Source organism: Pinus tabuliformis, chromosome 8, assembly GCF_031772625.1.
Source record: "Pinus tabuliformis cultivar Carrire ecotype Pingquan chromosome 8, CPIR1, whole genome shotgun sequence".
NCBI lineage: Eukaryota > Viridiplantae > Streptophyta > Pinopsida > Pinales > Pinaceae > Pinus > Pinus tabuliformis.
The window spans coordinates 1,339,824,753-1,339,849,097 of NC_142294.1; the positions used below are offsets into that span (position 1 = coordinate 1,339,824,753).

A 24,345-nucleotide genomic window follows, 5' to 3' on the forward strand; every position below is an offset into this window, starting at 1 on the left:
AAAAAAGTGTTGTCCTCAATGCTTGAGTAGTTCTAGATTCTTCTGTATAAAATTCTCATCCTCCCATGTGGAATATTCAACAGATAAGTTCTCCCACTTGATGAGATACTCCGAAATTGATCAATTTCGTAGCTGTCGAATTCTTGTTTCTGTGACTACTTCCGGTTCCAATATAATTTTTCCTTCCTTGTCAAGTTCTGGCAATATTGTTTGAACTGGGAGCTTATTGCCTATAACCTTCTTTAAACATGAAACATGGAAAACTGGGTGCACTCGAGAAGCTGCAGGAAGCTCCAACTTGTATGCCATAGTACCAATATTTTGCAACATCTTGTACGGACCGTAATACTTTGATGATAATTTATTATCCTTCTTAGCTTGTTTGAGGGACATTTGTTTATATGGTTGTAAGCGTAGGAATACCTAGTCACCTAGATCAAAACGTCTTTCGTTGTGATGTTGATCTGCCTATTGTTTCATTCTATTCTGTGCCAACGTGAGCTTATCCTTTAAGAGTTGGAGAACTTGTTGTTGATGCTCGATGTGATGTTCCACCGCTTGAACCTTAGAATTTTCTCTTAAGTATGATGTGATGGATGGTGGCTAATATCCATAAAGTGCCATAAATGGGGTCATTTTTGTTGCAGTATGGAAGGAAGTGTTATACCGCCATTCAGCTAGAGGCAACCATTTGACCCATAGTGTCTGTTTATCAGATACAAAGAAACGAAGATATCCTTCCAAACATTTGTTTACTATCTCACTTTGCCCATCAGATTGAGGACGATAAGGTGAGCTATGAGCTAACTAAGTACCAAGACAAGAAAATAATTTTGTCCAAAAATTTCCAGTGAAAATGGGATCTCTGTCACTTACAATAATCTTTGGGTTTCCATGTAGCTTTTGAATTGTTTCCATAAATGCAGTAGAATCTGTACTGGCTTTACATGGATGTGATAATGCACAAAAGTGTGCATACTTGGTAAGTTTGTAAACTACCACCATGATGACACTCTTTCCTTCATACTTGGGTAAACCTATGATAAAATCCATTGAAACCTCCTCCCAACGTTGGCTTGGAATGGATAAAGGTTGTAATATACTTGGGGTCTTAATTGTTTCAACTTTATTTTGTTGGCAAACTAAACATTCTTCCACAAACTTTTGAATATTCGATTTAAGGCCATCCCAAAAAAATTACTTTTTAACCCTATGGTAAGTTTTTAAAAATATCGAGTGCACTCCTAAAGGAGAAGTGTGCAATTCCATAAGAATATTTTGTTTGAGTTGGGAATTCTTACAGAGGTATAAGCGATCTTTGTACCATAACGAATCATTTTTCCAACTAGATGTATCAGATGTATTGGAATCTTGTTGTAACTTTCAAATAAATGCCCACACTTCTTCGTCATTCTTCCATTCATCCCTTACTTTGTTTATCCAATCTAGTTGGATAATAGAAATGGTGCACAATAATGCTTCCACGTCCTCATCCTTTCTCAAGAGTGCATCTGCCACAACATTTTGCTTCCCTTTTTGTAGATGATTTCAAAGTCATAACCCAACATCTTTGTGACCCATTTTTGTTGCTCTTCAGAGGATAATATTTGTTCTAAAAAGTATTTAATACTATCATGATCCGTTTTTATCTTGAAGTGTCTTCCCATTAGGTAGGTTCGTCATTTCTTAAGTGCATGTAGTATTGCCAACATTTCCTTCTCATAAATAGATTTGTGTAAATACTTTCCCTTGATTGGACAAATTCCGAAAGCAATGGGTCTTTCATCTTGCATTAAAACAACACCAATTCCATTTCCTGAAGCATCACATTCCACAATAAATGTTTTTGTGAAGTCTGGTGTAGCTAAGACTAGTGCTTGGCACATTGCCTCTTTAAGATGTTCGAAGGCCTTTGTTCCTTCTGGATTCCATGAAAATGCATCTTTCTTCAATAATGTTGTTAGAGGTGCTGCTATTCTCCCATAATTCTTAACAAACTTGCGATAATACCCTGTCAACCCGATAAATCCTCGCAGATGCTTTATGGATGTGGGGATTTTCCATTCCTTAATGGCTTTAATTTTTCCAGGGTCTACCTTAACACCTTCATGAGATACAATATGACCCAGATATTCCACCTCTTGTACTCCAAAGAAACATTTGGAGCTTTTTGCATATAATTGTTTCTCCTTCAATAGTTTGAGCACCCTGTCAACATGTTCAACATGAGCCTTCCAAGACATGCTGTAGATTAGTATATCATCAAAAAATACTAACACAAATTTTATATGGAAGGGTTTGAAAATGGAATTCATCAAACCTTGAAATGTAGAAGGTGCATTGGTAAGTCCAAAAGGCATGACCAAAATTCATAATGACCCTCATGAGTTCTAAATGTTGTTTTCAGAATGCCTTCAGTCTTCATTCTGATTTGATGATATCCTGAATGAAGATCCAACTTCGTGAAGTAAATTGATCCATGCAATTCATCCAATAATTCATTAATGACAAAAATGGAATTTATCTTTAATAGTGAGCTTGTTGAGCTCCCTATAATCTGGACACATGTGCCAAGATCCTTCCTTCTTGTGCACCAATACTACTGGAGCAAAGAAAGAACTTTGACTAGGTTGAATTATACCAACCTCTAGCATTTCTACAACTATATGTTCAATTTCACTCTTTTCGGCATAGGGATATCTATACGTCCTGATGTTTCGAGGAACACTTCCTGGAATCAAATGAATAGTGTGATCATGATCACGAATAGGTGGGAGACCTTTGGGAGTCTCAAATACCTTGTAATGATTTTCCAAGTTTTTTTGGAGATATGGAGAAATAGATGATTTCGAAGTGGAAACATCCAGTGAACATAATTGTGCAATTACACCTCATTGTTCCTTCTTTAGAAGCTTTTTCATACCGTTAGAGCTGATTATCTTTCCCGGTTTCCCTGTAATACCCCTTAATTCAACTTCCTTTCCTTCCATAGAAAATTTCATGAAAAGTTCTTGAAAATTAAAAGCTATTGTAACGAAGGATTGTAGCCATTGGACTCCTAATACAACATCAACACCACCCATTGGAATGGAAAGCATTAGGCTATTCAATACATATTCTCCCATGGATAGCTTGATATTATGGCACTTTCCAGAGAAATTTATGGTTCCTCCGCTTGCAACCATCACTTGATACTATGATGCTATAAGAAGCAATTCAATTCTTTTGCTATCTTACAATGAATAAAATTGTGGGTACTTCTTGAATCAATCAAAACTATTACCTTTTTCTTCTTGATATGTCCTTCTATCTTGATAGTTTGAGGAGTGGTAATTCCAACCAATGCATTACAAGATATGGTTGGGTTCATTTCTTCTTTATCTAGGGTTTGTTCCTGAGTATATCCTCTTCTTTTGAAATTTCTTGTTCCTTTTCTTCCTCCTCTTCACAATCTATGTAGAATAATTTCTTCTCAGCACACTTATGACCTATAGTGTATTTGCTATCACAACTGTAACAAAGCCCTTTTGCTCTTTTTTCTTCTAATTTTTGTGGTGTCAACCATGTAGGTTGTGGAAGGCTAGGGGCAACAACACTTCCATATTTATAGTTGTGAGTGGTAGGCTTCCTGGTTGCCATAATTTTGCTTTCCATTTTTCTTGCTAACTTGAATGCCTTCTCTAATGAATCAGGTTCCCAAAGGCGAACCTCATGTTGAAAATTATCCTTTAAAGTCCCTATGAACACATCAATCCTATGCTCCTCTGAAATATCCTTTACCCTTATGTTCATTTTTTGGAAGTCCTCAATGTGCTCCATCATTGAACCCTTTTGTTTGAGATTTATCAATTGGATAAAAAAAAGTGTTACTTTTTGTATCATCATAATGTGCTGTCATTTCTTCCGTAAAAATTGCCCAAGTGACAATTTTTTTACGAGAGCAAAGTCATCGATACCATATAAACTGATTTGGTTCCAAATATTAAGTTTCAATACGTACCTTTTGTGTGTTTTGCACATTATGGAGATCGAAAAATTTCTCCATCTGTAGTATCCATGTTCCAGGATCCTTGCCATCAAACTTCCTCATATTGATCTTTGGAACATGGTGGTTCTTCGATCCAACGTTAGAGTCTATGAAATCATGATTAACATTTATTTTGTCTTCATCATGAGTTTCCTTTACTACCCTTTCTTCATTAGTAAGCATTTCTTGTAGAAACCTTGTCAAATATGTCTTCAAATCTTTCATGCCTGTCTTCAAATCTGTCTTCAAATCTATCTTCAAATCGTCCATCTTAGCTTCCACGTCATTCATCTTGGATTTTATGCCTTTCTTTAAACCATCCATCTTAGCTTACATTCCTTTCTGTAAAACATTCATCATAGCTTCCACGCCATACATCTTAGCTTCTACATCTTTCTTTAAACCATCCATCTTAGATTCTGTTACTTTTTGTGCGAGTGGCATTTGTTGCATTTGGTCTTGTAATTTTGATATATCGTGGTGCACTTCTTCCTCTTCTTCGTGAGTCATGCTAGAGATTTTAGGTTGCTTACTAGGTGTTTCCATTTTCTTTCTTCTGGGCATCAATTACCGATAATAATGCTTCACTATGCCCTTTGAATTCCTTCAAACTAATTTTTCAAACCAAGCTTATGTAAAAATTTAAAAAAATCTACACACCTTTTTTCACTTTGTAGGAGCTTGATATTGCATCTGACGTATATCTGTAATTTCGGATCTTCCAGTTCTGAAATTGCGACCTGCAGTATCTCTCTATGTCCTCTTTCCAATGCCACCAATTTGATCGAATTTATATTCTCCAAGAAAGAGTTGTGCACAATCTCCCAAGATGACCTGATTATATACCTTTTTAGAAGAGCGAACTTGTATGAAGTGCCACATGTCACTGTTTTGACCTTAGGATCTGAAAAATATACACTTGAAACTACAATCCATCCTCTTTCTGTAACTTCTTATGAAATTTCAATCTGATGCTCAAAACAAAGGTTATGACTATTTTCCTCAGGTCACTTGTTTGGAATGTAGTTCGGGAGTCTGCCAAAAGGCCAAATTCCACAGATCATATCTCCATAAATATAGCACGAAAAGCTCTGAAATTCGGACCCGAGGTTCAGAACGATTTCAAACCAAAATGGGTTTTTTTTTAGCGTCTTAAACGTTGCAGAAAAAAAGTTATAGTGCAAATTCCACAATGACCTGTTTGGAGCAGTGAAACCCTAGAATCCAAAGCTCTGATACCAAATGTTATGAAACCAGCTCACAAAAATATAGAAAAGATAGATCAATGCCTATTAATTCAACCTCTTCGAGGGGGAAACCTCCTTTACATTACATAAATGAACAATTCTTGGATGATTCAAATGATAAAACCTCCTTTCTATATATAGGAGTCTAAAGGGTCACAATATAACCAAGCTGACCTAACAATAATAATACAAAGGCACAAAGATAGCAATAGAGGGATTCTATGGGGCACAATAATAACAATATGGGAACAATAGGGGCACAACAATATTAATAAGGAATACAACGACAATAGTAATGGGGGAATCACTAGTATTATAGGGACCTAACAAAGAGCATGTTGACCAAGGGAAATAAGTGAAAAATGCTCATAATGTGAGCATGGATAATCCCATCCCTTAAGGATTTGTTCCACTTAAAATAAATTGATTTATAATAAATATTTCATGGACCTACCAATTCCAATATCCACAATTCTACTTTGAGACGTGAATTGGTCAATCCAGGGGCTGAAAAGGTTCTTAAATGCATAAACCTAAATAGTTTTTGTTCATCGACAAAGAAGTAAACTTATTTCCATTTGTTTACCTAGTATAAATACATTTTCGCATGGGCCTACAATGATCTAAAAACCTATGAAACTTCTATCATCTAGCATGTTTTTTAGATTATGGAGATTATCAAACCTTTTCAATTTTTTTTTCTTAATTTCTTCCCATGCTAGAACCCTTGATATAGGAAGAAATAAAATTTAAAAGATGCAAAGATAATATTTAATCTCAAACACCCCACGTTGATCTTGAACCTTGTGCCTTTGAAAAGGAAGTCAAAAGAGAATGACATCTCTCAGAAAATGACCTAATTTTAATAGGTTATTCCACCTGATGGTTGCATCCACCATCACATATACATAAAAAAAATTGTTTCGTTTCCAATTTTTAGGTTTTGGATCTTGTCTTGGTTATGTTATTTTCTTTCAATCAACCTAGTTACTCTTTTCACATAAATAAAAATCTACCCTAGCAATGGACTTCATGCAATTACCTAACAGGTGATCTATTTACTAGGATACCTTTTTTAGGAACAATGTATGTTAAACCATGAATCTGTGTGGAATTCCTAATGCTACTTGACATTCACGTTCTTCCTATTGATAATAATGCTATTGTCAAGTGGGGAACACTCTATGAATAGTGAAAATGTTGAGTGGGAATTGATCTAATTACCGGTCTAGTTGAGAAGCCTCAAAAACCCTATAAGATCTTAACTAAAGCTCATTCTCATATGAAAGCACAAGCTTGAGCAACGATATGAAGGAGTAATACCAATAGAAATTGATGTTTAAATTTACAAAGAATCATCTTGGCTGTCGTTGAGGATCCCTCATCACATTGTGGCAATTGGACCTATCAAAAATGAAAAGTATAATAAATGGATGATTGCTAATGAAAAAAGGGTAAAGGCTTGAGAGCAAATTTTGGAGTAGCTAGAACATCCAAGCAACTTTGTCGATGCTATGAATGATCCCTGGTAGCAAAGCAATGCTTGTGATTCTATGTTAACACTGTTGTGATTCTAAGGTGTCGTTGTTGGTGTTATGGACACTTGCTTCCCAACGACTCTAATTTTGTTCAATTTAGATTTACAGTTTGAAAATAATGTTTGTTCAAAATTTGAGTGATTTTCACTGCTTAACCTTAAAAATATAAAAAAATATATTCCACTTATTTTGTAAATTATTTAATTAATTTTTCTTTTTAATTTTAATTAATTTATAAATACTATTTTAATTAATTATTTATTTAGTTCATAATTAATTTAACAACCACCGTATTGAAAACTTATCCATATATATTAACTATAAAATAATAAAAATAACATATATTAAAAAGAAATTATATATATATATATATTAATTATAGCTTACCTGCTTACCGCATTTTGCTTCCTTTATCTGAGAGGTTCAACTTCGAATGCATTTCATACCTCTAGCAACTCATCTATGGGATGATGCAAACATAATGTAAGTGGGAGGCTTTCTTTTGTTAATGGGTAAATTAAAAAGACTTCCCGCGTGGGTACCCTCCTCCACTCCCTCACTCATCCACCTCTTCTCCCAATACAACTTATTCCCTTATACCTCTAGTAAATTCCTTCCTCGCATCACTTAACATAGGTAAATTCACACCTCCTTTTGTTACTTAAAAATCCTTTTTATACTTTATTATATTATTTAATTTAATTCTATATTATGTTTGACATTTTATCTTCATATATTTTTTTTTAATGGTGCATTTTTTAACATTTTATCAATTTTGACATGTAAATTTTGATTAGTTTTATCTTGAGTTTTACTTGGCCAAATGAGGCCAAAGGCAATTTGTTGGAAAGATAAAATTATGGAGAAAAATATAGATTCATTAAATCAATTAAATTTGAACATTTAATATGCCAAAAAAATAGCAAAAATTGGAGTTATGAATTTACAACCAAAAATGAATTTGGAAAATGTTTTGGAAGCATTTGGTTGGCTGAAGCTTTAGACTATTGCAAATTCATTCAAATATGTTCTCTTGAGCCAAGTAAATCGTGACAAAGATCCATGGGAGGCATAAATTTATTTTATTGTGTTTGTTTAATTATATTTTAATTTGGAATTCGTTCTCTCAATTTGGTATTTTGTATTTTCATATGCATTTTTTATTGGTTTTCAATTTGAATTTTGATTGTTTTTGCAGGGCACTGATTGGAAGAGTGAGACAAAGAATATTTGGAGCAATATGATTGAAGAAACAAATGAAAAATAAGAGGATTTGTAGCTCCAAAATTGATGGATTTGAACCACTTCCAACAACTCTCCTTTTTGGTAGATTTATTGTAAATTAGAAATAACAGTTTTTTGAGAATGTGGAAGGGGATCTTCTTCTCAGCATTTTGGAAGATTTTTAAACTTTTGACAAGAGAATTCTTGTTGTAGATTGAGAGGAATTACTCAAATCTGAGTGTTGGGGATTTTCTTTTCAATATTCAATCCTTTTATTATAGATTGGGCTTGCACTATTGCATATATATTTTCTATGAGCAGAGTTGAATATCTTGGAAGGACTGTTGGAGATTCTTTGTAAAAAAACAGGGCAAAGGGTTTCAGGTTTACTTGTTTTCAAGCACTTCCATTTGTAAATGTAGATAATATTCTTTTCAATGGAATATTTGTGTTTATTGTTTGATATTTAGTGCTTTTGTTGATATGAGATTAATTGTCTTTTAGATAAATTATTTGATCTATTGGTCTCATAGATATGTTATTGATTTCCCTTTTGCTCTTGTGCTTGATCAAAATTGTGAGTAACTATTTACTAAGAAATTTTCCATATTAATTTGATTTAACTATTGTTGAATGTTAAGAACTATTTTTTCATTTTAATGATTAATCATTCAATATTTTATATCTCTAAAACAAAGCATACATGAAGCTTAAAATATCAGGTATTAGAACCTTTTAAGTAGCTGTTGGATAGTTGGAATTGTTTGGATTGCTAGTGGCTGCAAGTGTGTTGGAATTGATGTCAACAGTCATACTCGGAGATCAAGTTGGGAAGTTGGCATTGCCTTACAGTGAGCAAGTGTGTTGGAATTGAGGTCAACCAGATTAGCATGGATGTATGTGCTAGCATGATGATTAGGAAAGACAACAATGATGTCCACTAGGCTAGTTGTGATAACAGCAAATGCTATCATTGATGTGCTTGAAATGTCAAGCTCAGGGGGAGTCCTATATTTTATGCAATTTCTAGTAGATAATCACCATAGTAGCACGATTATTGGAGAAGCCATAAAAAGAAGACTATTTTGGTTTGGAGTTTGATAATGCCTCGGAAGAGTAGGTTATATGCATAAGAAGAAGGGTCAAGGTGCAAAGAAGAACAAAGATATATTTGCCATTTTTTATATAGAAAATGGGCTCAAAGCCTACATCACACCTTCTCCACTTGCAAGTGCTCTGAAAGAGCTTTCCAAGGGTATGTGGAAGTCTAAAAATAGCCTCCTGGATCAAGAGTTAATCCCAGTCATAGTTTGGTGACTAAGCCATGAAGGCAGATTTAAAAGGTGATTGGAGGAGTCTTGGCGCATATCCAAAGTTAGCAGCAATGCCAAACTCAAAATAGATGATGGCGGAGCCTCTACAAGAATAAGAAAGTCCTCAAAACCTCGGAAGGCTTGGAATCTTGGAACCTCGGAAGGCTCAAAACCTCAAAACATTAGAGGTCAGAATATCAAAGGAAGGAATATTGGGACCTCAGAGGTTTATATAAAAGAGACTCGGAGTAGGTCGAATATTGGAGCCGATTCTCGAAAGATTGAATATTAGAGCAGGTAGAACATCGGAACCCGAATTTTGGAAGGTTGGTCATATCAGAGCTTAAAAATATTGGAACTTCGAAGATCAAAATCTTGTAATTTATTAATAATTGAATTCTTTCACAAGCATCAAGGTTGCATGGAGCATATAATTACAAAGGAATTTGTTGCAAAACCATGGACCAAGGGAACCTTTCTCTCTCCTCAAGGTATGACACATGGCATTAGGTGATTGGCTTTGAGGCGTTGACGGTGGCAGATGATGTCCTCATGATGTGGAAGTATGGAGGACATGTGGCAGTTAGATTCAACATTATTGGGTGGCCTAATGGGGTAAATCAAAGTGACATGTGTCACCACTAAGGAGACGCCACATGGAGATGATGATGAGAGCATGACATCATGTTAGAGGTCGGAATATCGGAGGTCAAAGATATCATAACTCCTATGAAAATCCTTTTTGAAAAAGTTGCTATATAGGGAGATTCTGATGTTGAGTGGCACTTAGTCGTGGGGACCCAAAGAATCAAGGGCGCAAAGAAGGGCCTAGCTCCTAAGTTCTATGGAGCATATCGTAAGTCTGAAATATCGTAACTATCATGTAATTAATTTATGAAAAAGTTATGATACTAGGGAGCTCTAATGTGGTTTCTGTTTGGTAGTAGAGACCCAAAGAACCAAGGGCGTAGAGTTATAACACAGGGATATAGACCCCACGACAAGAGCCTGAAGGACTTATCACCTACGTGATATGCCGCCAGTCACAACACCCGCTCCTGTGGTGGAAATGCAATAAGGAGCTAAGAAATAGGGGCTAAAGGCATCAATATCTCATAATATTGTAATATCACCGTAATATAAAGTTACGATATTTTGTGGGTCTAAAATTTCACTTTGGTGTAATGTTACAAGATATTGGGCTCTGATATTGCAACACAGATGTATTGAAGGATGGATGAGTCAACAACTAAAGAATAAATGTGCGTAGAGGAGTTGGTCGCTGGAATAAATAGCGATTGTCAAAGATCGCTAAGTCAAGTACGGTGAGGACCATGATGTGCAGAAAAGAGTGTTGAGACCTGTCTTGAAGTTGAAACAAATCCATCCTTGATCTTGCGTACATGCTTCATTGAATTAAAATAAGAACAAAGAAGCCATGTCGAAGTACTTTTCAAGCTCTATGATCTGTAAATAAGCATGGAGAACCTCTTGGGAGTGTAGTTAGATTGAAAATTAATTCTCAGTATGGAGAAATGATCAGGAGCCTATTCCTAGTGTTTAATGTTGTAGTGGCAAAATTTGAGAAAAAGATTTAACAACAGGATGGAGAGGCCAGCAAAGGTACACTCTAAGAGCGTGAATGGTAGAGCGATGGATGACAAAGACTGCATAGATCATAGTGGCAGAATTCAAGCAAGTCAGATGCAACAACAAAATGGAGAATCATGTAGAAGAGTACAGTCTGGGTTTGGGGTAGTGTGGACGAAAGTATAGGAAACATCGACTAGTGTGCAATAGAGGAACAAAAATCAAGATTGTAGTTGAGCAGTGTGGGGGTAAGAAACAATGTTACTAGTGAGTTGAGAGAAGATCTCTGGGTGAGTGTGTGTGCTACTATGTGAGGCCAAGTGAGCATGTTCTACTGAGAAGAGGCTAAGAGTGCTAAGGCCTAGGAAAGAGACCCTGAGAGAGAGCATGTGCTGCTATGAGAAAGGCTGAAAGTGCTAGAGCAGAAGAAGAACGTTGAGAGATGAGTGTATGTTTCTTAGAGAAGAGGAATGAGAATAGTGGGATGCTACATAGTGAGCATAGAATAACAAAGTGTTGAATGCATGATGTTGAGAGAAGAGGATAAAGAATGTTTCATGGGCCAAGGGCTGAAGAATAGAGCTGATATCAGGCAGAGTGACTGCCATTTACAATGAACATTTAGTTGCTTATTGAGTGTGGGTTGGTGATTACATACAGGAAGTTAGCGCTTCCATCTCTAGTGGGTGTTTGAGAAGGCTTAGGGGTTGGTTCCTCCTACAAGTTGGTGCTTGCAACAAATCCATGAAGTTGGTGCTTCACATGGTGCTTCTGGTAAGATGAAAAGGTGTCTACAAAAGGAGGGAGTTGATGCTTCCTTTTAGTGGGTTCTAGAAAACAATCAAAGGGAGTTAGTGCTTCCTGTGAGTGGTGGCTCATAAATATATTGATGTAATAGAGTAGGTGCTCTTATTTTACATCAATAACAACAACAAGATTGGGTGGTTTTTTCCTGAAAAAAGTTTCCACGTAAAACCTTTGTGTCTCATGATGTTTATGCTTGTGTTGGTTGATATGACTATTGTTATCATTTGTTATTGTTTTCTCTCATATAATGGATTCCAAGTTTGAATGAGTAAAAATGAATTGGCATAAAATTTTAAATTAGCCTTAATACTGATTCATCCCTCCTCTCAATATTAACATTGTTCCCAACAATTAGTATCGGAGGCAAGTTCCTTCAGGAATAACTTAATCGCTAGAAGGTAGATCAAAGGGAAACAATGGCTAATCAAACTTGGATTGCATAAGAAGGAGTTCCATTCTTAAATGGATCAAAGTATATATTACTCATGAAGGTTAAAATGGAAGCTTATTTAATGGCTTTTGATGTTGATGTATGGTACTCCATATTAAATGGAGAAAAGAGTGAGAAGAATGAAGAAGCCCAGAAGATTATCATGAAAGGGCTATTTAAGCTAGATGATGGTAAAGTAAAGAACCACGAGACAACGAAATGTTGGATATACTACAATGTCTGTATGGAGGAGATAACCATGTGGCTTAAGAAGAGATTAAGGAACCCTATTGCTCTAGAAATGAACTAGAACATGCAAAAGTTGATGCTCATCACACTCATGTTGATGATGAAAAAGTCTCATAAGGGGGACTATGTTGCTCTGAATGTAGGCTATTTATTTGTGATAATTGTAAAGAGATAGGTCATTTAGCCACTAGATGTACATATTCTTATTTTGAAGATAAAGATTTCATACATCTAGTTTCTATGAAGAGAGACTTACATTTGTAGCAATAGCCAATGAGGGTACCTCATAGGAAGAAGAGAGATCCCAGGTTTTCTCATCCATATGATAAAATAAGAGTGCCCCGAGTAGTGATGAAGATGGGATACTTCTCAAACCTATGTAAGATCTCAAGGTCACAAAGAGGAATCTAGGTCTCTATGATAACTCGGCTAGCACCTTTAATAGTGAAGGGAAGGATTTGAATGAAGAGATCTACTTTAGAAAGAAGCTGATCTCTTCTCTAAAGGAGATCAAGTACCTATCAGAGGCAAATCTCAAGCAAGAGGATAAATTGGAAATTTATGAGATTAAGAATGAAAAGTTGAGCAAAAAAATAGTTGATCTAAATGCTCAACAAGAAGAAGTTAGCAGATTGAATGGGAGGTTAGTCATTCAGCTAAATGAGAAGGAAGCTTACTATGAGAGACTACCAAATGAAGTAGCCTTGTTGAGACATGACCTAGAAAGGGAAAGTGAAGAGTTGTCTCAATATCAGAAGCTTGAGGAGATCAGAAAGGCCTTGGATGTGATGCTTGCTAAGCAGAGATCCCTGCTTATCAGGGTTGGTTTGGGTTACAAAGAAGAACCAAGCTCCAAGAGGGAAAAGGTTGGAAGGTTAACCACCAATGGAAGGGCAGTTGGAAATTCCAACAAAAATAAAGGAAAAGAAGTTGTTGGTAAGAAACAACAACAAGGAAAGAAGCAAAAGAAAGCTGAGCAACTACAAGAAGGAATTCAAGGAAGTAATGCAAACTGCCATGGAAGGCACATAAAAAACCAACATAACTCCTTTCCCGTTCAAGGAAAAATCCTTCAAAGAAAAGGTAACTTTTGTCATCAAGATCCTTTTCATGGTTATTGCTTTTTTTGCAGTTGTTTTTGACATAATGCCATAGACTGTAGATGGAATGCAAGAAAACAAGATATTTTGGGTAGCAGCATCCCAAGAATGAACAAAGTGGCCAGGAGTAAGCATGTTGGTAGAGATAGGAGTTTTGACAATAATTTTGTCGTGAATAGTAACTCCTCTACCCCATTCTAGTGCCATGTCAAATGCTACAATTATGGCAATCTTGGACACAAGAGAGCAAGTTGCAGAGATGAGAAGAAATGGAATGCTTCTCAGCATATTCATGCAAATGTAGCAGTTCGGGCTTTGAAGACAAGAATGAACAAAAGAGAAAAGGATTATGAGTTTGTCTTCAACGCTCAGTATCAAGAATACTTGCAAAATAAAGGAGGAATAAATCCCTCCTATAATGTCCACTAATAATAATAAAAATAATAAATAATAAATAATATAATATAATATAATATAATATTAAAATATAAGCAAACAAATGATAAACAATAAAGAAAATATAATAATAGTAAACAAATAATAAATAATGAAGAAAATATAATAATAATAAATAAATAAAATAGTAAATAAAAACACTAGAGTTCCAAATAAATATAAATAAAAGTAAACTATAAAAATAGTAAAAATAAGTAAAGTTAACAAAAAGTAAAATAAAATAAGAAAGAGTTAAGTAGAAAAAATAAGTAAGGTTATCAAAAAATAAAAAATGAATAAAATAAGATAAATATTAAAATAAGTAAAACTTAAAATAAAGAAATAAAAGTTGTATGTTGACACATGGAATTTGTGCACGCGTACCTTTTTCATTGTTTTCTCTATTTAATAGACGAAGAGGGAGATGAGATTCATCATTCCTTCCCCCATTTTCTGGGAAGAAGAGCGTGGTGAGACAAAGGATTCCCTAGCAGTAGTACATTGATTGAGGGCTCAGGGGTGTCCAACTGTAGAAAGATTATGTGTAATTGAGCCTACATGGGGTGGAGAGTCGTCCCCAAAACTTTGTTGCGGTTAGCGAGATTCAAATATTGTTCAACTCTGAAATTACAAGTAAGGAATATCATCACTACAAGTAAGTGGTATTTTCTCCTATTTTTCAAAAATTCTATGCTAATTAGTTGAATAAAAATGTGTTGATTATTAACTATATAATTTCAACTCTAATTTAAAAAATGTAATTAAATTTATCAACAATTTTACTTCTAATAGTGTGAAAAAAATAATAATATGAAAATTCATAGATGATGAGTTAAAAACAAAAAAAAATCAAGAAAAATCATTCGCAAGCAATACGTATAGTTAATATATATATATATATAGTATCATCGACAATAAGTTGTTCATTGACACTGGAATGGCTCCTCTCCAATGCTCTTGGACGCTCCCGATGTCGGTATTCCTCTGGATCTTTTTCCACATTGGAACCTTCTCAAATCCTCTCTCCTCCAGGGCGGCTTTGTGCGTTCAGCAGATGATGACCATTTGGTCTGGTCATTATCTCCTTCCTCCACTCATGCAATTGTCAAGGATATTTACATGGATCTTACAGCATCAAACAGAATGATCAGCAAGCGTTTTCCAGCACTCTGGTGGAATCTAGGCTGCCCACTCAAAGTGATCTTATTCACGTGGTTGGTGTTCTCAAACAAAAATCTGACTTGGGAGTCCTTGCGAAAGCGCTCTTGGCATGGGCCTAGTAGATGCGCCCTCTGCAAGATGGACGAGGAAACCAATTTTCACCTGTTTTTCAAATGTCCTGTTTCTCAACAAATCTGGTCAGATCTTGCTCAGCTCTTCTCTTTCCCGCCCCTCTGTTTCATTTCAGTTGAGGCAGCTTTTGCATGGTGGGGAAGACAGATTGCCTCCCTTCGTCCTATCCTTCCCATCGCTCTATGGAGCCTCTGGAAATGGAGGAACAATTTTTTTTTTGAAGATTCATCCCTTTCCTCTTTATATGTCCTGTCTCTTTTCTCCGCTCTCTTTTCCCCTGTCCGCTGATGCTGTTTCGCTGCGGGTTTTTTGTCCATATCATGGCTGCCTTTGCTCGCAGCCCCTTTTGGGTTCCCTCCCCTCATTCTCAGTCACTTTACATTTTGATTATCAGCTTTTTCACAGGCGATCCATGCTCAAATCCTTCAGATCAATAGATCTTCTATGTCTGTCTCTTTGTTCAGATGATCATCCATGGTTCAGATCTATCATGTATATATTCCCTCAATATAATATAAAGCTTTTTCTTCTGAAAAAAATATTCAACAAAATCATGCGGATTTTGGTTCGTTTTAACGAAGTTATTCAAAATTGATGAGACACTTTTGTTCTCATCAATAATCTATTAGAAGTAAAGCCCAAATTTTGAGTGTGAAGATCAAGAGTTCCATTTTTGTTGTTTCTAATTTTAATTTTTGTTGTTTCTAATTTTTATTAGAATAATTATGGTAAATAAAGGAGTTGTCTATAATGCGACTTTTTGGAGATTCCGGTGACGGAATCCGGCGGAAGAAATTGAGGTTAAATCTTGATTTCTTGCAGTTAAAATGGTTTTTTAACTGCATATTTGGATTCAGCACCCTGGAAAACCCCGGGGACGCTTTCATTGTGCAAAAACTAACTATCAAACTTGCAATTCCAATAAATTCCTGCCGGATTTCGACCGGAAAAACCCGCCAGAAAAACTTTCAAAAAATCGCTTTACAGAGAACAACCTAAATAAATATCTTTCCGATAATTATTTTTGACATAAGTGCTTTCTCTTTTGTTACGCTTCCTGTTATCTACGACAAACATTTTGGGAATTCAAATGTTATTTTTGGATTTCATTCTGAACTGACCTAGGGCTTGATCTATTAATAAAATCAATAGATTATGTTTCTTTGAATGTAATAAAATTAAAAACATATGCAATAATATTAACACAACATATATTTATAGATAAAATTATGGTATAAGACATTAATAATTATTACGGAAACATCAATTTTTTATACTTTAATAAATAGACTTACTTTTATCCGTCTGTCCAATTTCAAATTTAATTCAAATTAAATATTAAACATAAATTTTTTTGAGTGCGATCGATTTAAACTTTGAGTAAAAGTTTAATGAAACAATCAACTAATTAAATTTAAAGGTCTATCATTTATTATTATGGAAAATTATATAATTATTTTATAATGTATTTAATATTTAAATAATTATATTTATATTATATACATAGAAATGGAGGATTCCAATGTAGTATTAAATTTTAATTTTTAACTAAAGGATAAATTGGTGTTTACTAACTTTGCGTTGCAAGAATATCAATAGTTTAATGAAATTGATTTTTACAAATGAGTCCTGAGATATAATTCTGGGCGAGAATAATAATGAATAGTCCATATAGTTTTTTTAATCCTTAATGCATTATAGTTTTTTTTTAAATCCTTAATGCAGTAAAGAAGTTATATAATGTTTAAAAGTGAATTTTTTAACCTCCACTATAAATTACTTTATTTTTTTTTACAATACAAAGTGAAAGAAAAAGAGTATTTTTTAGTGTTAATAAATAAAAACTTATTTAATTTGAATGGAAGTATATGGATTTAGTGAAAGCATAGAATTAATTTATATGTGGATAAATGTTAAATATTTTGTGTCATACATATTATATATATATATAAAGTTGGGATGATATTAAATAAATAATTTATAGATTTTAAGATATTTATAAATAATATATATATTTAAGTATATAGATGGAAGTTGATATGAATTCACTAAATGTTGATTGATATGACTATAAGTAGGACTTTACTTTAAGCATATAAGCAAATCTGGATGTATGTTTTGTAAACTGCGATTTCTATAACTAAAGGAATTATTTCACCTTTTTTTTAGATAATCTTCGGCAAAATCACATAACCAATCTTTTGTCGACGCGTTTCGAACCAATCAGTGTGGTTCATCGTCAGGACAAGTTGAAGAACTGATCTGGTTTAGCGAGATTAAATAGAGTGTGCAGAGACTCCAAGAGCTAAATCCTAACGGCTAAATTTGACCTGGTCAAACCACTAAATTAGTTAATTAATATTTCTCGAAAAAAGCTAAATTAGGTAAATCAAGGGATTCATTTGTTAATATAAAAAATAGGTATATTAATATTATTATCCCAAATATTAAGAGAAATTAATATTTTAATTATAATGGTCATAATATATATTAATTAATCTATATTCAATTATTATTCCAATATAAATTACAAGTAAAGATAATCCATTATTAATATTTTTAGAATTTAGTTATCCTAGGTAATTGAGTCATAATTATTTAATGGTCCTTGGTAAGATAGATCTTGTTCTTTAGAATATATCATATTTATTGTTTAAATTAAATGGTCCATGATAAGTTATATAAAAATAAAAATAATAATATATGTTTATTAAATAATCTATATCTACTAATAATTAATAATAGCAAACAAATTGTTAAACCATTATTAGTTACATTAGGTAAACCCATAATCTAGGGTCGTTAAAGCTAGGTCTATTAATAATAGTATAATCATTTAAACCTAATGGTCAAATAATCAATATTAGAACTATATTTATTATTCCAATAAAATATTAAAGTTAACTAAGACTATAGGTAAATATATTATCACTTACAAGATGAATATCATAATTTAGGGTTGATATATCATAATTTATCCTTTAAACTTAATGGTCAAAATTCTAATAATAATCATTATCTAATCAATATTTATTTATTCCAAAAATATTACAGTTAACTATGTCATTAATATATGTAAGGTTTAAAGCGGGTCTTTTCTAGTCATTAGATAAAGGGAAACTTAATTTTAAGGCTAAGAAATATATAAAGTATAAATAATGAAAATATGGAAAAAACAAATCTAATTATAATATGCCCACTAGTATCATAAACAGGTAAGGTTAATACAATAATTAGCCCGAAACTCATTCAAAACTTAATAATGACCCAAACACTCCATAATAACAGGACAAATCTGCCAAAGGAGAAAAAAGGAGGGGGAAAGACAGAAACCCTAAGACCTAAAAAAGGGAAAGGAGGCTAGGAAGACAAGGTTGGGACCCAGCAACTGCTAATCTTCCAGCCATCATCCCTATTAAGATTGATCGGCCTTTTCTCAATCTCCAGGGCCTCTCTAAACTTGCGATGGTGAAACTGCGCAATTTTGGCAATGACTTGAGCCTCCTCTATACATACATGATGCACAGTCTTTCCCGCATGCTCAGCCAGGGCCGAGGACTTGGTCCTCCCATGTCTTAAGTCAGCCGAATGCTCGCTAATCCGCTGATTGATAGAGCGACCAGTCTCACCAATATAAGGGGTCCCACAGGAACAGGGAATGACATAGACGCCTTTCATGTCCTTAGGGTCAATTGGGTCTTTCACAGACCTGAGGGATCCAGACCATTAAGTTTAAAGGATAAATTATGATATATCAACCCTAAATTATGATATTCATCTTGTAAGTGATAATATATTTACCTATAGTCTTAGTTAACTTTAATATTTTATTGGAATAATAAATATAGTTCTAATATTGATTATTTGACCATTAGGTTTAAATGATTATACTATTATTAATAGACCTAGCTTTAACGACCCTAGATTATGGGTTTACCTAATGTAACTAATAATGGTTTAACAATTTGTTTGATATTATTAATTATTAGTAGATATAGATTATTTAATAAACATATATTATTATTATTATTTTTATATAACTTATCATTTTAATGGACCATTTAATTTAAACAATAAATATGATATATTCTAAAGAACAAGATCTATCTTACCAAGGACCATTAAATAATTATGACTCAATTACCTAGGATAACTAAATTCTAAAAATATTAATAATGGATTATCTTTACTTGTAATTTATATTGGAATAATAATTGAATATAGATTAATTAATATATATTATGACCATTATAATTAAAATATTAATTTCTCTTAATATTTGGGATAATAATATTAATATACCTATTTTTTATATTAACAAATGAATTCCTTGATTTACCTAATTTAGCTTTTTTCGAGAAATATTAATTAACTAATTTAGTGGTTTGACCAGGTCAAATTTAGCCGTTAGGATTTAGCTGTTGGAGTCTTTGCACACTCTATTTAATCTCGCTAAGCCAGATCAGTTCTTCAACTTGTCCTGACGATGAACCACACTGGTTGGTTCGAAACGCGTCGACAAAAGATTGGTTATGTGATTTTGCCGAAGATTATCTAAAAAAAGAATTATTTCACCCTATTTTCCACATAAATAGTATGAGTAATCTAATAAAGCTCTTAGAATAATTTGATAAAATATCTATAAGATCTTCATGGATTAGTATAATTTTAATGGAGGAATTAAGGATTGTATATGAAATTTATTTTTCGTTGATAAATCATGATAAGAATGCGTATAGTGTATTATTGATTTGTATTGAGATGATTCTCATATTTATGATGCTATGATATGAGGTTATATTGACATATGGTTCCATTTATTATGTGATGTCGTGATATATCTTTGATGTTGATAAGTTGATGTTATGACTTATGATGTTATTTCATGATGCGAAGCATGTGGTAATTGTATGTAGATTTTATGACATGCATGAGCATGTAGTTCTTTACTATCCAAAATATTGTGATCAACAATGATGTTATATTATGATGGTGACATGCAAGAGTTGGCATGTGGATTATTTCTATGATACTATGATGATAACTAATGCATTGGTTGCATGTTGAGATGTGGTGATTGATAAGAAATCCATGAAGGGCCGAGAGGGCTGATTTATTTGATGATCTCGCGGGAGCCCATACCCGCGAGGGAGAATATGTAACACCATATAGGCTAGGAACAAACTCAAACAACACTACATATGTCAGTGATTCCTCTATTTTGTATAACTCTTGATGGATAGCTCTTGACGGGCTGTGGGACCATCTTGAGGAGGCCAAGTGCCTGATATTGTAGGTCAAGTTCTTGGTAATGGGATGTTGAAGTCTTGTGGGGGTGTAAGGACTTCAATGCCTAGGGCAGTGCACCTTAGTAGGTGTGGAGGGAGTGGGCTGGCCTTGCGAGATGCCCGCAGTCATTGAGTATTGACACAGGATGTCTGCTTTGGGGCAAATGAGGTCTGAGCTAGGTCTGAGCCTTGGGGCCAGCCTTGGGCTAGGATTTAGACTGATGAGGCTTATGCCTAGTTCCGAACATCAAAAAAATGACAAAGATTCCTTGAGATTTCCTGGGTGTTGTGGAAACTTTCGATGCCTGCTGGTTATACTAGTTCAACAGAGGGTGTAGGGCAAACATGAAGTAATAAATAACTGAATAAATAAAATGTTAAATGATTCAACTTAACTTCAGGATGAAGTTCCATAAATAGGGGGAGTATGTAATATCCCTTAATAATAATAAAAATAATAAATAATAAATAATATAATATAATATTAAAATATAGGCAAATAAATGATATGCAATAAAGAAAATATAATAATAGTAAATAAATAATAAATAATGAAGGAAATATAATAATAATAAATAAATAAGATATTAAATAACAAAACTAGAGTTCTAAATAAATATAAATAAAAGTAAACTATAAAAATAGTAAAAATAAGTAAAGTTATCAAAAAGTAAAATAAAATAAGAAAGAGTTAAATTAGGAGAACTATAAAAATAGTAAAAATAAGTACAATTGTCAAAAAGTAAAAAATGAATAAAATAAGAGAAATATTAAATTAAGTAAAACTTAAAATAAATAAATAAAGTTGCATGTTGACACATGGAATGCATGCACGTGGTCCCCTTTCCATTGTTTGGTTTATTTAATAGACGAAGAGGAAGATGAGATTCATCATTCCTTCCCCCACTCTCTCGAGAGAAAAATGTGGTGAGAAAAATGATTCCCTGACAGTAGTACGTTGATTGAGGGCTCAGGGGTGGCCAGCTATAGAAATATTATGTGTAGTTGAGCCTACGGTTGGGTGGAGAGTCGTCCCAAAAATTTGTTGCGGTTAGCGATTCAAATAACGTTCAACTCCGAAATTAGAAGTAAGGAATATCATCACTATAGGTAAGTTTCCTTTCCTCCTATTTCTCAATAATTTCTATGCTAATTAGTTGAATAGAGGTGTGTTGATTATTAATCATATAAATTGATGTAACTATTTGTATATTTTAATTTCGGGGTTGTTACACCTATGTAATCACAAGCTATAATGAGCACAAGCTTCAAGTAAGGAAAGGGAGAAGCAATAACCAAATTACCATTCTCTTGTAAACAAAACAAAATGGAAGCAAGAATACTTGGGTTAAGAAAGAGGAATTGAAAGAAAAGTTTCCTCTAGCCATGTGTAGCCAAGAGAAAGCCCAAACATAAGCAAAGAAGAAGCTAAAAATTAATGCTTCTATCAGGACTCGGCCTTTGAAAGTCTGGAAGAAGAAGGAGGATGATCTATGTTGAAGGAAGTGTAATTAGGGTCCAGCACTTTAGAAACATAGCACAGGAAACCTGTTATGAAAGAGATCACTATATCAGGGACTTCACTAAACACATTCCCAGGTTAGTTTCTAGAGAAGATAATGTTAACCTTTACAGGTCTGTGACCGAAGATGAGGTAAGTGGGGTTCTCAAAGAAATGCAGAATGGTAAGGCGCCAGGCCCAGATGGTTTCAATGTTGATTTCTTCAAAGCTTGCTGGAATATTGTCAAACAAGACATTCTGCAGGTGGTGGAAGATTCTAGGAGGCACAAAACCATTTTGAAAGCTCTGAATTCCTCTTTTATAGCCCTGATCCCTAAACAGGAGCTAGCTCAAACCCCTGATAGATTCAGACCTATAGCTTTATGCAATGTGATTTACAAGATAATATCAAAGGTGGTTGCAAACAGACTCAAACCCCTCTTGCCTTCATTAGTTTCAGGGGAACAATCTGGATATGTGGAAGGAAGGCAAATTCTTAATAACATCATCCAAGCTCATGAAGTGGTGCACTCTCTTACTAGTAAGAGAAAAGCTGGAATGATCATGCAACTGGACATAGCCAAAGCTTATGATAAACTAAATTGGAACTATATCAAGAAAGTTCTTATTGCTTTCGGGTTTGATCACAATTGGGTAAGATGGATCCTGGCTTTGATCACTTCTTCTAGTTTTTCAATTCTAGTCAATGGTTCTCCTTCAGAAACTTTTACCCCTTCCAGGGGCCTTAGGCAAGGTGACCCTCTATCTCCCTTTCTCTTCATCCTCATGATGGAAGGACTGGGTAGGGCTATCAAGCATGCAAAAGTAGTTGGTAACATCAGGGGGATTCAACTCTCCGACAATGGACAAGCCTTAACTCATCAACAATTTGTGGATGACACCATGTTGCAGGGAATACCCACAGTCAAAGAAGCTCTTGCTTACAAACAAATCCTCAATGACTTTGCCATGGCCTCTAGTTTGGAAGTCAATCTTTCCAAATCTAAGATTTTTTTCTTTAATACTAACATTGCTATTCAGAGGAACATATCTAGAATTCTAGGCTTCCAAAGAGACTCTCTTCCCTCGAAATACCTGGGGGTTCCATTAACTGCAAAACCGTTACACAAGAGTATTTGGGAGCTAATGATTAGTAAGCTGCAAGACAAGACCAGGAAATGGACAATTAGATCATTAAAATTGGCTGGCAGGCTGGTCCTCACAAAGGCTGTGCTTCAATCAATCCCAATCTTTATGCTTTCAGCTATCCCTGCCCCTAAAGGAATTCTGCATCAAATGAGAAACATTCAAAGAGACTTTCTTTGGGGCAAGGGGGAAGAAAAGAAAAAATGGGCCTTAGTTGCATGGGATAAAATGTGCAAACCCAAGAACCATGGGGGTCTTGGATTGGATGATCCTGAGATTCTTTGTAAGGTTCTAGGGGAAAAACTTTGGTGGCGATGGATAAAGGAACCAGAAGCACAATGGGCCATCACTTGGAAAGAAAAATATGCAAGTTCTTGGCTAGAGAATGACCGCATAAGGATGGATGGGAATATAAGAGGTTCACATATTTGGAACAAAGCCTGGGATAACAGAAGCTTAATTCAAGACCATAGCTTCTGGGAAATTAGAGAGGGAGACTTAGCCTTATTCTGGGAGGATAGATGGCAACAAGAACCTATTCTGTTACAGGAGGACTTTGAGAACCTCAAAGTAAAGACAGACACCAAGGAGCTCACCCAGGTAAAGGATTTTTGGGATCAAACTCATAGTTCAGGGAAATGGAGAAAATGGAGGAAACTTGATCTCCGAAATGATAGTCCTCTACAAACTAAGGCGGAAAGACTAATGAAAATGTTAGAGCAAAGGAAAATTCTAGTTTCTAGAGGGCATGACCAGCTGAGATGGGGCAACAACAATGAGGGGAACTTTAATCTCAAAGAAGCTAAACTCATACTCCTTGAACTTGATTCCCATGCTCCTGACAGGATTTGGCAAAACCTTTGGAAGTATCAGGGTTGGATGAAAATTAAACTTTTTCTGTGGCTGGTTCTGCACAGGAAAATCCTAACCTGGGATAATATCAGGAAAAGGGGTTTCCTAGGGCCTTCTAGATGCCAACTCTGTGAGGCTCAAGAGGATACCATGGAACACCTTCTCAACAATTGCATTTTCACCTCCAGATTATGGGATTCCTTTGCAACTATCTTCCAACAATCTGATAGAGATATTGGAAGTCTTTTCAATACTATCACTAAATGGAGAAAGAACTTTTCGGATAATGAAGTTCTTGGTTCAGC

At 34.4% G+C, this 24,345-nt stretch overlaps 1 protein-coding gene across 1 annotated transcript in view; it reads left to right on the forward strand.

Annotated features, from left to right (window-relative positions):
- LOC149240427 (uncharacterized) overlaps positions 1 to 24,345 on the forward strand; it is a 176,777-nt gene that overhangs the window by 72,112 nt on the left and 80,320 nt on the right. Inside the window, exon 3 of the mRNA XM_089370172.1 lies at positions 8,011 to 8,026. Within this exon, the coding sequence (XP_089226298.1) occupies positions 8,011 to 8,026 (16 nt within the window). The remainder of the gene's footprint in view (positions 1 to 8,010; positions 8,027 to 24,345) is intronic.